At 45.4% G+C, this 12,576-nt stretch overlaps 1 protein-coding gene across 18 annotated transcripts in view; it reads left to right on the top strand.

Moving 5' to 3' along the window:
* RERE (arginine-glutamic acid dipeptide repeats) overlaps positions 1-12,576 on the top strand; it is a 1,190,399-nt gene that overhangs the window by 329,114 nt on the left and 848,709 nt on the right. For all 18 annotated transcript variants that reach the window (XM_085609712.1, XM_085609701.1, XM_085609709.1 and 15 more), the window contains exon 2: positions 8,790-9,244. In XM_085609712.1, coding sequence (XP_085465838.1) covers positions 8,935-9,244 — 310 coding nt within the window. In that variant the 5' untranslated portion in view covers positions 8,790-8,934. The remainder of the gene's footprint in view (positions 1-8,789; positions 9,245-12,576) is intronic.

The raw sequence follows: 12,576 nt of genomic DNA, 5'->3' as shown, positions 1-12,576 counted from the left end.
ATATATATATATATATATATATATATATATATATATATATATATATATATATATATATATATATATATATATATATATATATATATATATATATATATATTCATTCTACTGGCCAGTTTATAGTTAGGATCGTGTTTCCATAGGAAATCCGCAACATTCTATTTGGAATAACTTTGGCGCCGATTGACGAATCCTCGCGAAATTTTCAAAATAGGTGGGGCGCTCCGCTCCTTCCCTGAAAGTCTCGGGGGGGATTCGCCAAGCGGGGGCTGAGAAAAAGGGGGGGGGGTCCCAAAACGCGTTTTCCACATGCATTTTTCCATAGGACCTTTAGTCCAAAGAGCCCGAACGGCTGAACAGAATTAATTGAAATTTGGCAGAGAGGTAGTCCTCAGGTCAGGGATGTGCCTTTTGCAGGTCTGGTGTAAATCTGTTCAGTATTTCCTGAGAAAATAGCATTTAAAAGCATATATATCTATAAGCGCGCACCATGCGCGTACGGTAAAACTTACCGTACGCGCACGCTGCCGTGCGCGAGCGCGAATCTGATTGGTTGTTAGATCTTAGTAAACATTCGAATCGGTCGAAACCAGGAAGTGTCGGCCGCCATTTTGTCTCTCGCAGTCTGAGGGGGTGAAAAACAAAGGTGGAGAACGTGAAAAGGGGGCAGGGTGGACAGTTCCTGACCCCCTAGCCTTTGTCAGGGGGTCCCAGAAGGACCCCCAAGGGCCAAAATTTCCTATAATTATTTTGCGAAAAATCGCGGAGTACGCGTAGCGTGCGCGTACGGTAGAAACGGAAAAATTCTGCGAACTGCGTAACGTGGGAGCGCGGTGCGCGAAGCTCATCGCGCGCCCACAGCGCGCGCACGGTGCGCGAAACCTTAAAAAAAAAAAAAATACATAACTTAGCATTTTAAAAAACGTACAAATTCACTGAAAAAAACTATAGGTTTCACACACGTTATAGTTAGGAATTAGCATTTAAAAAACCTTGCAAATTCACTTAAACCATAGGTTTCACACATGTGTATAGTTAGCTGGACATTTCACTCGTGAAAAACCATTGAAATTCCCCCGTTATAGTTAGTGCAGGCAACTATAACTCACGCGACCGCAATCCTCTGCTGATGACGTCAGATATTACATCACTGATGACATATGTCTTTCTGAAAAAAAAATTTGTAATATATGTATAGCTAAAAATTAATGGAAGAAGACATGGGTAAATAAGTGTCTAAATACAGTGATGTAATATCTGACGTCATCAGCAGAGGATTGCGGTCGCGTGAGTTATAGTTGCCTGCACTAACTATAACGGGGGAATTTCAATGGTTTTTCACGAGTGAAATGTCCAGCTAACTATAACATGTGTGAAACCTATGGTTTTTTAAGTGAATATAGATATAGATATATACTGCTCGCCCAATTATTTTTTAATATACCTGTAATGGGAGGAAACAATAGCACAATGGGGTATGATAATGTTGGTTGAAGAACACAAGACACATCGCTCTCATTGGTGCCATTGCGCAGTGCAGCTGACTAAATGCATAAATGCACTGTAAAGTCCACTCTGGATATAAATGCTTTCCATATGCGAAGAAACGTGCATTCAATCAACTTAACAATTTGGGGGAATCTTTGGTGAATCACAGGACTGCACATGAGTGATTAGTATTAGACAACAAAGGTATTTACATACACACAAAGTATCTCACCCTATTTTTGGAGTAATCCATGTGGCAAAAGGAGAGTGGGGTTGGGCTTGACCCTGTAGTCCCACACTAGAGTAAAGAACTGAAATGTTTAGGAAGTTCTCACCAAATATTTAGACACGTTTAATCTCAGTGCGGTACCTAATTGCGATCTGATATGTCCACGGTCGTATGCAAAAGAATTCTTATCCGGAATTCCCCTTATTTATTTTCATTTCATCAAGGGTGCAATGTCACCTCTGACACCTAAAGCTGCCTCAAACTCTTCTTGATATGTGATCTTGAGGTATCCGAGGGGCATGTCGCTCCCTCTGTATATGATGTACTGTCCTATATGACGTCATACGCAGACTGCAGAGTTTCATGGGAAATGTAGTTCTCGGCCTGGAAACAGCCCGTGATTCACTCACGTGTGTCAGAAGAACCCATTCATTGTGCGAGACGAAACCGCTTTGGTCATTCAAGAATTCATGTTCCTTTATAATTTAGAGGGCTGCCTGCCAATAATTGTTACCTCAGAAATGTTCTCTATAATGCCTGCTCACTTGTCTTGATGGTGTTATCAATTAATTGCAGTATCATAGTTTTATCACCCAAATGAACCATGAATAAGGGCATTCTGGAGGTTCATGTCTTTCCCCTGGCAGGATGTATTCACTAATGGAACCCGTTGGAGGGTTAGTCTGACTCTGCCCTCAAGAGACTACTGCTAGACATTTAGGCCCACAGGGGTAAAATCTCTCATTTCATGAAGTTACTTTGATTGCATTTCATCGTTTAGCCGTGGGTTATTAGTCTGTACACCTAATGCTGTTTGCGTTCTAAGTTTTTTGTGATCTTTATACATGTGGATAATTTTTTTTTTAATAGCGGTCTAATATTGCTCGTTCTCAGTGTGGTGAATATTGAAGTGGGCAGTCATCCAAGTAGTGTTGCCCCACACCTTATTTGGCTCTTGTGTTAACAAATCCTAGCCTTCACCGTTCTTGAGGTCATCCCTATTTATTTTACATGGGCACTGAATGAGGTAGATGATAGTGGTGGCATTACAGTTTATATGCTGCCTGTGTTCCCGTGGTTCTTTCATGCCTTAATGTATCCTTTTGGTCGAGGTGGTTAAAAGGCATACAGTGCATTCGCCGCATGTATAGTGACCGTGAATGCTAGTTTCTTGGGTCTGCTATGCACCAAAATGCCATTAGACTGATACTGCATCTGAAGGAGAATAATGGTCTCTCAAAGTTAAATTTAGTGCAGTTCAAGATGTAGCAGGGTTAACAATTTTCTTAATCTCATTGGAGGCACTCGTTTAAGTGGGGGCACAGATCAATTGTTTTTTATTTTCTCTAATCTCATCTTCAAGCAATGCAACCTTGTGATTGTGCTAGCTCTTTTATTTGCTCTCTTCAAGGTGCTTCGGATAGTGTTCTAGGAGTTTTCTGGTTAACTCTTCGTTCTCAATGTTGTGTTCTCCTAATTCAGAGCAGTTCCTTCTGATACGGTGGAATTGTCCTACCCACAACTTTTTCCTCAATGCTGGGTATGTACACTGTCAAAATGTAGAAAACTGTTTTTTCCTCTTATCTGTAGATTTAGTGTATACTATAGTTTCCAATGTCCCATTTTCTGCTCTGATGAGAACATCAATGAAAAATCTTTGTTCATTGTCATTTTAACATTTAATTAAAGACTGAGATCATTTATTCAGCCTAGAAATTCACATGTTGATTCTGCATTCCAATGCCATAAGGTGAAATGTCTGTAAAACGGCACCACGTCGTTTGTTATTATGATATGGGTTGTTGGGCCATATCTTTGTATTCTCGAAATGTACATACAGACAAGCTATGCTGGGGAGACGGTCCTACTGTTCGACATTACGTGTTATTGGAGATAGGTAGTATCTTTGAATACAAAATAACTCTTAGCCAAGACTAGTCTGTCAAATTTAATTATCATTTTGATTGGGGCTTTTTATGGCCATTCTTCTTCCCACAGGACGGTTTCAGTTGCTTGGATGCTCTCCTCTTTGGATATGCTTGTGTAGAGGGCTTCTGCATCTAAGGCTTGCATATGTTCTGTCTTGGGTCATTAATAGGGCTCCACGGTTTCATGGTATTTATTTTTTTGACATTTGTCTGTATTTATCCTTATTTATTTTTTGTCATTTTTATCTGCATTTATCCATATTTGTTATAGGTTTTGTGAAAAGAATAAAGCTGAAACTGGTATTTTTCCACATTTATTTAACCAATAAATATGCGGTCATGCTTGAATGTCTGTCAGGTTTCAGTAATGTAAACACCCACAGAAGATAAATCAATGCACTTATATGAAAATAACCACATTTCAGTATCAGCCTTGTACATATCTGCTGCTGTTTAAGCCTCTACTAAAATTCCTTTCTTTTTTAACCCCCTTACCTATCAATCCACACTGTTAGTGGCCTGGCAGTCATCGCAAAGTGTATTTAGAATCGCTCAAAAAGCACCCAATTTCCATTTTTATCCACATTTAAAAATAAATACAGACAAGAAAATAAATGTTTTTCTGTCTGTATTTATCTGTAAAAATCAGTAAAAATGGAAAACAGGGAGCCTTAGTCATAAATGATATTTTCAATAGCTTCAATAGATGTTTTGTCTGTTTTTTGTATGATCGAATTTCAGACACCAGAGGCTGTAGGAACCAATCCGCACAAGTTGATAGTGGTTCTAAGACTGGTCCTATCCCAGAGACTATGGGACGATCTGGTTGGGGTTGGTGGGGTTACTAAGCTTGTATATTGCTGGTAGTGTGTGTAAAAAAAAAAAAAAGTTGGATTTTCAGTATTTCAACTAACGGGAACCCTGCCTCTTTCTCGGTGATCCATTTGTTTAATCTGACCTAATGCACTTAGAGTTTGATTTCTTTCTGTAAACATTCAGTTGGGTCTCTATGTAATTATACATAGCTCCTTTAATCTGAGTAGGGTCGTGAATGGCTCCCAATAATTCTGCACTGTTTGGATGACAGTTGCCTTGCCATTGTATGCCTGTTCGATCACAATAGCCTTCCTTTCTTGCAGAGTGTTCAGCCCTGTTAAGGTTGAAGCCTACCAAACAGCGAAGTTGTCTGGTTGCCAAAGACGTCTTGGGGACATTCTGAAAGTTGACCTAGGAATGCATTCGCCTATTGCCTACTATTGGCTTTATGGTTTGTTACTCAAACATGCTTGCTTTCTATTTGCTGGATTCATTTCTTTTAGGCGGTCTAGCATGCCTGTGTCCCTTCTGTGGAGCAAAGCCCGTTTACTGTATTCTTACACAAGTGCTAACTTTCTGTAATGTGGCCTTTACATTCTGTTATTATCTTGTCACATTTGCTGTGCATTCAAAGATGTAAGTGAAATGCCGGGCTCGTTCTTCCAAGGGCGTTTGGTGTTTACATTTTGTTCTTTTACTTCAAAGCGACAGGCTTTATCTGACAATCTAGGGGTGTGAAAGGAAACACATTTTTTACTTGAGCACAACAAGTTTAAATGTCTGTAAATGGACCATGCAAATGTCAGAATTAGGAAAGCACAAATTAAGTACTTTATTTTTATAATTCTGAAATGTGGTAGAAATAAATGTTATAACACAATAAAAACAAATCAGTACTCCAGGTGATGCAGATTTCTATGCATTGTTTGTGTGCTGTATAGTTTGTATCAGTAAAACTGTGTGCTGTGCAAATGTAATGTTTTTTTCAATTGAAAATGTGTCTGCAGTGGCAGTGCGCTACCACGCTTTGCATACTTCACTCTCCTCTACTTCCCCCTGTGCCCCACCTCTCCCCTCTGTGCCACTCTATGCGCTCTGAACTCCTTGTTGCGACTCTATGCACTCTCCACCCCTCTGTGGTACTTTGTGCGCTCTATGCAACTCTACTGCTCACTCTACTCCTCTCTACTCTACTCTTGTTCACCTTAATCGGCTCTGCGGCGCTCTGTCCACTCCCTCCGCGGCGCTCTGTTCCACTCCCTCCGCGGCGCTCTGTTCCACTCCCTCCGCGGCGCTCTGTTCCACTCCCTCCGCGGCGCTCTGTTCCACTCCCTCCGCGGCGCTCTGTTCCACTCCCTCCGCGGCGCTCTGTTCCACTCCCTCCGCGGCGCTCTGTTCCACTCCCTCCGCGGCGCTCTGTTCCACTCCCTCCGCGGCGCTCTGTTCCACTCCCTCCGCGGCGCTCTGTTCCACTCCCTCCGCGGCGCTCTGTTCCACTCCCTCCGCGGCGCTCTGTTCCACTCCCTCCGCGGCGCTCTGTTCCACTCCCTCCGCGGCGCTCTGTTCCACTCCCTCCGCGGCGCTCTGTTCCACTCCCTCCGCGGCGCTCTGTTCCACTCCCTCCGCGGCGCTCTGTTCCACTCGCTCCGCGGCGCTCTGTTCCACTCGCTCCGCGGCGCTCTGTTCCCACTCGCTCCTCGGCGCTCTGTTCCCACTCGCTCCTCGGCGCTCTGTTCCCACTCGCTCCTCGGCGCTCTGTTCCCACTCGCTCCTCGGCGCTCTGTTCCCACTCGCTCCTCGGCGCTCTGTTCCCACTCGCTCCTCGGCGCTCTGTTCCCACTCGCTCCTCGGCGCTCTGTTCCCACTCGCTCCTCGGCGCTCTGTTCCCACTCGCTCCTCGGCGCTCTGTTCCCACTCGCTCCTCGGCGCTCTGTTCCCACTCGCTCCTCGGCGCTCTGTTCCCACTCGCTCCTCGGCGCTCTGTTCCCACTCGCTCCGCGGCGCTCTGTTCCCACTCGCTCCTCGGCGCTCTGTTCCCACTCGCTCCTCGGCGCTCTGTTCCCACTCGCTCCTCGGCGCTCTGTTCCCACTCGCTCCTCGGCGCTCTGTTCCCACTCGCTCCTCGGCGCTCTGTTCCCACTCGCTCCTCGGCGCTCTGTTCCCACTCGCTCCTCGGCGCTCTGTTCCCACTCGCTCCTCGGCGCTCTGTTCCCACTCGCTCCTCGGCGCTCTGTTCCCACTCGCTCCTCGGCGCTCTGTTCCCACTCGCTCCGCGGCGCTCTGTCCCCACTCGCTCCGCGGCGCTCTGTCCCCACTCGCTCCGCGGCGCTCTGTCCCCACTCGCTCCGCGGCGCTCTGTCCCCACTCGCTCCGCGGCGCTCTGTCCCCACTCGCTCCGCGGCGCTCTGTCCCCACTCGCTCCGCGGCGCTCTGTCCCCACTCGCTCCGCGGCGCTCTGTCCCCACTCGCTCCGCGGCGCTCTGTCCCCACTCGCTCCGCGGCGCTCTGTCCCCACTCGCTCCGCGGCGCTCTGTCCCCACTCGCTCCGCGGCGCTCTGTCCCCACTCGCTCCGCGGCGCTCTGTCCCCACTCGCTCCGCGGCGCTCTGTCCCCACTCGCTCCGCGGCGCTCTGTCCCCACTCGCTCCGCGGCGCTCTGTCCCCACTCGCTCCGCGGCGCTCTGTCCCCACTCGCTCCGCGGCGCTCTGTTCCCACTCGCTCCTCGGCGCTCTGGCCCACTCCCCTTCCCTCCCCTCTGGCCCACTCCCCTTCCCTCCCCTCTGGCCCACTCCCCTTCCCTCCCCTCTGGCCCACTCCCCTTCCCTCCCCTCTGGCCCACTCCCCTTCCCTCCCCTCTGGCCCACTCCCCTTCCCTCTGGCCCACTCCATCCCTCTGCTTCCCTCTACTCCATTAACTTTTAGCCATGCTGAACAGCAGCCACGCTATAGTGTACAAAATGAGTAAAACACATTGGCAAAGTCAATATCTCTTGCAATGGTGACACCTGTTGGCTTTGCCGATGCATGTTGTTACTCCCTAGTAGGGTTGTAGTATTTTGTTACTAATATTTATGGTCTTCACCTCCTATTTTTTTTTTCCACTGCCGCCTCAAATTTATAATTTTAGGAAGCATAGTAAATCTTGGTGGGTTCAAGAAGGATTTCTTTCTCAAGTCCATACAAGTCAGGTCTGTTCTTGGTTCTGAACTGTTAGTAAAAAATACTTTCACTCTGATTTTACAGAAAAACTCCACCAAGTTATTACATTTTACTCTATTTTTCTAATTTGGTGTGGGATTTTTAATGTTTGGCATTTTGACATTACTTTTTTAATACTGCATAAATACTTTACTTGTTGCCCTACGTTAAGGTCGTCTGCTTCGTGCCATAGCTACTAGGGTGTTGAGCACCGATTAATTCTGTGACTTTGTAGCACCTGAATGCTCTTGGCTTGCTGACCAAGACTGTTTATATCATCCGTGCGGCCAGATGTCCTTCCCCCTAAATCTGTCTTGTATGGGGGCTCAGAAAAATTGCTTCTTGGTGTCTTGTCTTTTTAGTCCTAGGTTGTGATGCATTTTAGAAAAGGTTTAATGTATGCTGTTGTACAACATGGCTAAATACCTAGAAAACCATTACTTCTTGTAGTCTAGATCTATTGGTTTTGCAGTGCTTTTTAAATAGAACTTTGGAATAGATGAAACCGCAACAGTTATTTGTGCTTTCAAAGTTTGCTCAGCCCTGAAGGTTTCAGTGTTTTTTAACTCCGCTGAATAAGCTGCATTCTCGCCCGGCGCTGCTAGAATTCATGAATTGTTATTTTTGTTACTTCCTTTTTAACTGAATGGCAAATAATATACCTTAGGCACGACTAGCCTTGCAGCTTTCCTGACAGAATGGCAGCAACAAGAAACACGAAGTCTCTTTTAGTACGCCTATCATAGTGTGTGCGCCTTTGAGGCTTGTTCTGGAATCCGATTAAAAGCTGTGCTCGGTGGCTAGAAAGAGGGCGATGCCAGGAATAGGGACAAGTGATTGGTGTTTTTGCTGCCCACACGATATCCATTATTGTAACTGAGGAAGGACACAAGGGCCTGTCTTTCCTGAAAAACAGGAACAGCTTTGGTTAAAGGATATGCACATTTACACTGGCAGCCGTTCTGTTTTGTTATGTATGTAAATGTTGCACTGTTTTCAGCCAGCAACCGAATGCTTCTGATTGATGTTACACGCTTGCTGAAAATGAAATCTCCTTACCAAATGATTTTTGGTGCCTTCAATTGCAGTGGCTGTGAAATTTATTTACATGATTTTTTTTTTTCCTTCAGAGCTTTCTAAGACGCTGGGGCTGTTGGAGAGGTGGGATTTTTCCTGGAATTGCCCCAAACATTCAGAAGACTGAAGCCCAGGCTCACTGTCTACCTTTCACGGAGGCCCAGCCGTGAGAGGACAGAAGAAGGCACGTGGCGAATCATGACAGCCGACAAAGAAAAGGACAAAGACAAGGACCGGGATCGGGACCGGGAGAGGGACAAGAGAGACAAGACACGTGAGAGCGAGAGCTCGCGGCCCCGTCGCAGCTGCACTCTGGAGGGGGGTGCCAAGAACTATGCCGAGAGTGACCACAGCGAGGACGAAGACAATGAGAATGGCATGACCGCTGAAGAGGCAGCTAAAAAGAACAAGAAGAAGCCGCTCAAGAAGAAGTCTCGCTATGAACGAGCGAACAATGGCGAGATAACCTCCTACGTCACGGAGGATGATGTCATCTACAGGCCAGGAGGTAAGACCGCCTTTAGCCTTACAAAGAAAAACTCACCGGGGGTGGGGCGTGATATGAGTAGGAAGAAATGACCATTTGTGACAACATTTTCATCTGTAACATTTTGTCATGATGACAGATTTACAAAAGCAATATACCATTATGTGAGCTAGACTGGTTGCAGGGATACGTAGGTTCTCTAAGAACCCAAGGTACCCAGAGCCAAGAACTGAGCTGCATTGCACAATGGTTTTTCATTGTGTACGCAGTATAGACCAATTCTTATGGTGAAATATGTAGAGTGAAAAATTGGTTATCCAGGAAACCTATGTATTTTTTAAATGGGAACATGATGTGAAATTTAGGACCAGTGGTTATTTGTACATCTGAATTTGCGGGAACCTGTCCGTATTAGCTTATGATTTAGAGGGTATTTTTGAAAATGTCTTTCTTATACACTGGCTTACATTAGAAAGGCACAAATGCAGCGAAATCCAATTTGTAATAACAAATGGTCTACTATTCTATGCTCCCACATGTCTTCCGATGAAAGTGGCACCTCACTTGTGTGGTTAGGCCTTGTTTCCACGGCAGAAAATGGTTCAAAATGCAACATGGATACATAACATATTCTATGAACTGAACTGTACCAGGCACTAGCTCGTAAAGTTTTTCCCGACGGATGTGTATGCTGTTTGACAGTGTTGTTGTCTTGTGATATGTACTCTCCCTTTTATTTACAGTGTTGGTTTTTAAATGTGTAACTATGAGCTGTTCAAATGTTGTCGTAATTGTGTGGAAAGACATCAATGACATTATGTAATACTGTCTTCATTTTAAACTGTGCATTTTAGGTTCTTTTTTTAGCTAATAAATCAATTTTTACTTTTCTACAATTGGAGTTGTCACGATTATCTGAAAGGGATATATGGTCTTACTTCCAATGTATGCAGAGGCTGTGAGTGACTGGGAATGAATGGAATAGATTGAATATATAGGAGACCTAGGATTATATTTTCTCCAAAGGAAAAAAATCTTGTGATACTTGTGTATAATACCCTATTCCTTTGGATAGTAAGGGGTTCCTCTTATTTTTTAAGACACGTTTCTAGAATCAGGACTGTTCCCTTTCATGGCCCTAGTTTTTAAACACACCAATATCAGTACATTATGGCCCAGCGCTCCTGGCATGGAAAGGTGTGAAAAAGTAACTGACAGTGCGGCAAGGTGGCGCCTATATAAGTGACGCGCACGGTACTTCAGGCGTGGATGACGCCACGTGGAGCTGACCGCCGCCATATACCAGCACGCAAGGGTGTTGCTCGAAGAAAAATCTAACTGAATTACTTTCCTCCTTAGGAATGCTGCCACTGCAGCTAGGCACTTTATGAAAACTCTTGGTGCCAATGTTATTCCGAAAGGTAACACTGAATTAGTCGTGTGTCTCTTCGTGCATGAACCTGACATACCTTTTGTGTCTTTGATTCATGGGTATGTCTAGATAGTCATTTTTTAAGTCTGTTTGCCATGTAGTTCCCGTTTTGTAGGAGTGGGATTACCTCTTGTAGGGTTGTCATCTTGAAATGCTGCGTGCAAATGAATTTGTTTATGAACCTGAGATCAAAAATTAGTCTTAATGTGAGATCTTGCTTTGGTACCAAGAACTAAGGTGAGTAGATTATTTTGTTGTGCTCCCTTGTTGGTACTTTCTCTTCAGACTGTTTTTGTAATATTTCCTTCATTTCTTCCCTTATTTTTAAAAGTTCTGTTTTTAGAAACAACTTATTTTTGGGGGTTTTGTGGCGGGATGTTTGTAATATACAATAGCCATGGCGCACCACATTTAAAACCCAGTTGTTTGTGGTGGTCCTTTCCCATTCATGTGAGTAATGGGTTATTCTGCCTGCAACTAGTGTTGTGTGGGGGCCCATTTTTGCATCCACGTCACTTGAAGCCTGCTCCTCCCCCTCTGGAGGATTGACTTCTGGCTTTTCCTCTGCCACAAAAAGGCTGCTTTGAGTGTTGCTGCCAGGATTGGTATCCAGACTGCTGTCCGCTAATTTGCGTCTGATGTTGTCCTGCAGAAAAAAATCCCCCCTTCCTGCGGGTTTTCTGAGGTTGCTTATTTCCCTTCTGAAGGTGCCTCTGTATTGTAGAGCACCCATTGCTCTTGCTGGTTCGTTGTCCTTAAAATGTTGTAAGTACTCATCCACCTTGTGGCCAAACAAGGCATCTCATTTGAAAGGCTTATTGCTGTTGTTTGGACTTCCTGCTTGAAGCCTGAAATCCTGAGCCAGGTGTCTTCTGAGAGTAGTAGCTGTGCACATTTGCCTACTGGCTGTATTGGCTGCATCTAGGGCTGACTTTAGGCAGGTATTTGCGATGTTCTTTTCCTCTTGAATGATTGATTTTGCCTTGATCTCGTCCCATTGTTGGTGGCCATATCTGAGAGCATTTGAATTGGTGATGTGCCACTATGTTGCTGCCTCTCTCTCTTCCCCCCACCCCATCTTTCTCTCCACCATATCTAGTATTCTTGCTTTCCCTCTCTGTTGTTGGACCAGTGGAACAATGAACGTTGCTCTTTCTCCTTGCTGTGGTGATGATGATGGGATCTGCTACTGTGTTCCCCTGTATATACTTGGAGTCCTTTGAGGAGGGCCTATACTTTTTTTCAACCCTTGGGGTGACTTCCTTTGTTGAAGCTGGCTTTCTAAACGCCTTGTTGCCCAGCTCCAGTATACCTAGTGGCATCAGGAGGTATTCGCTACCTTTTGTAGATGGCATTAGGGTCTCGAGGATAAAACATGTGTCTCCGGTCTCCTCCTCCAAGAAGACCCCGACAGTGTTGGCTGCCTTCTATAACAGCCTGGTGAAAAGAGCAATGTCATCTGGTTCTGAAGCTTTCAATGGGTAAGTACAAACCTCCTCCTTTGGACTCTTTGTCAAGGTCGTTCCGTTCTTCCTTGAAACTTCCTGTGGCATCTTCCTCTTCTGGCATGTCAAGCTCCTCTTTGGCTTCCTCCTCATGAGGTTTGGGGGTTGCTGGTGCATCGAGGACATTCTCTTCCTCTGTGTCCGAAGTTGGGGAAGGTCTTGTAGGAATTCTGATTTCCTTTAGTGCGTCATGGAACTCTTTTTTCGTTGAAGGAGCACTGCCATTTCTGCCTCTAACCACCCTCTCTTTTCCACCTCGAGGGCCCATTCAATGTCTTTTGTAGGGGATGCTCTTTTTTTGCCATAGTGGTTTCTGCCTCCGAAGGTTTGGTGTTTTCCTTTAGGGCCTCTCGACCCGAGCTGGTCTTTGTCGATTTTGAGTCTTTGCCCTCGTCTGTAACCCTGGTATGGGGTCT

Source organism: Triturus cristatus, chromosome 1_2, assembly GCF_964204655.1.
Source record: "Triturus cristatus chromosome 1_2, aTriCri1.1, whole genome shotgun sequence".
NCBI lineage: Eukaryota > Metazoa > Chordata > Amphibia > Caudata > Salamandridae > Triturus > Triturus cristatus.
This window is presented reverse-complemented; position numbering and strand designations above follow the sequence as displayed.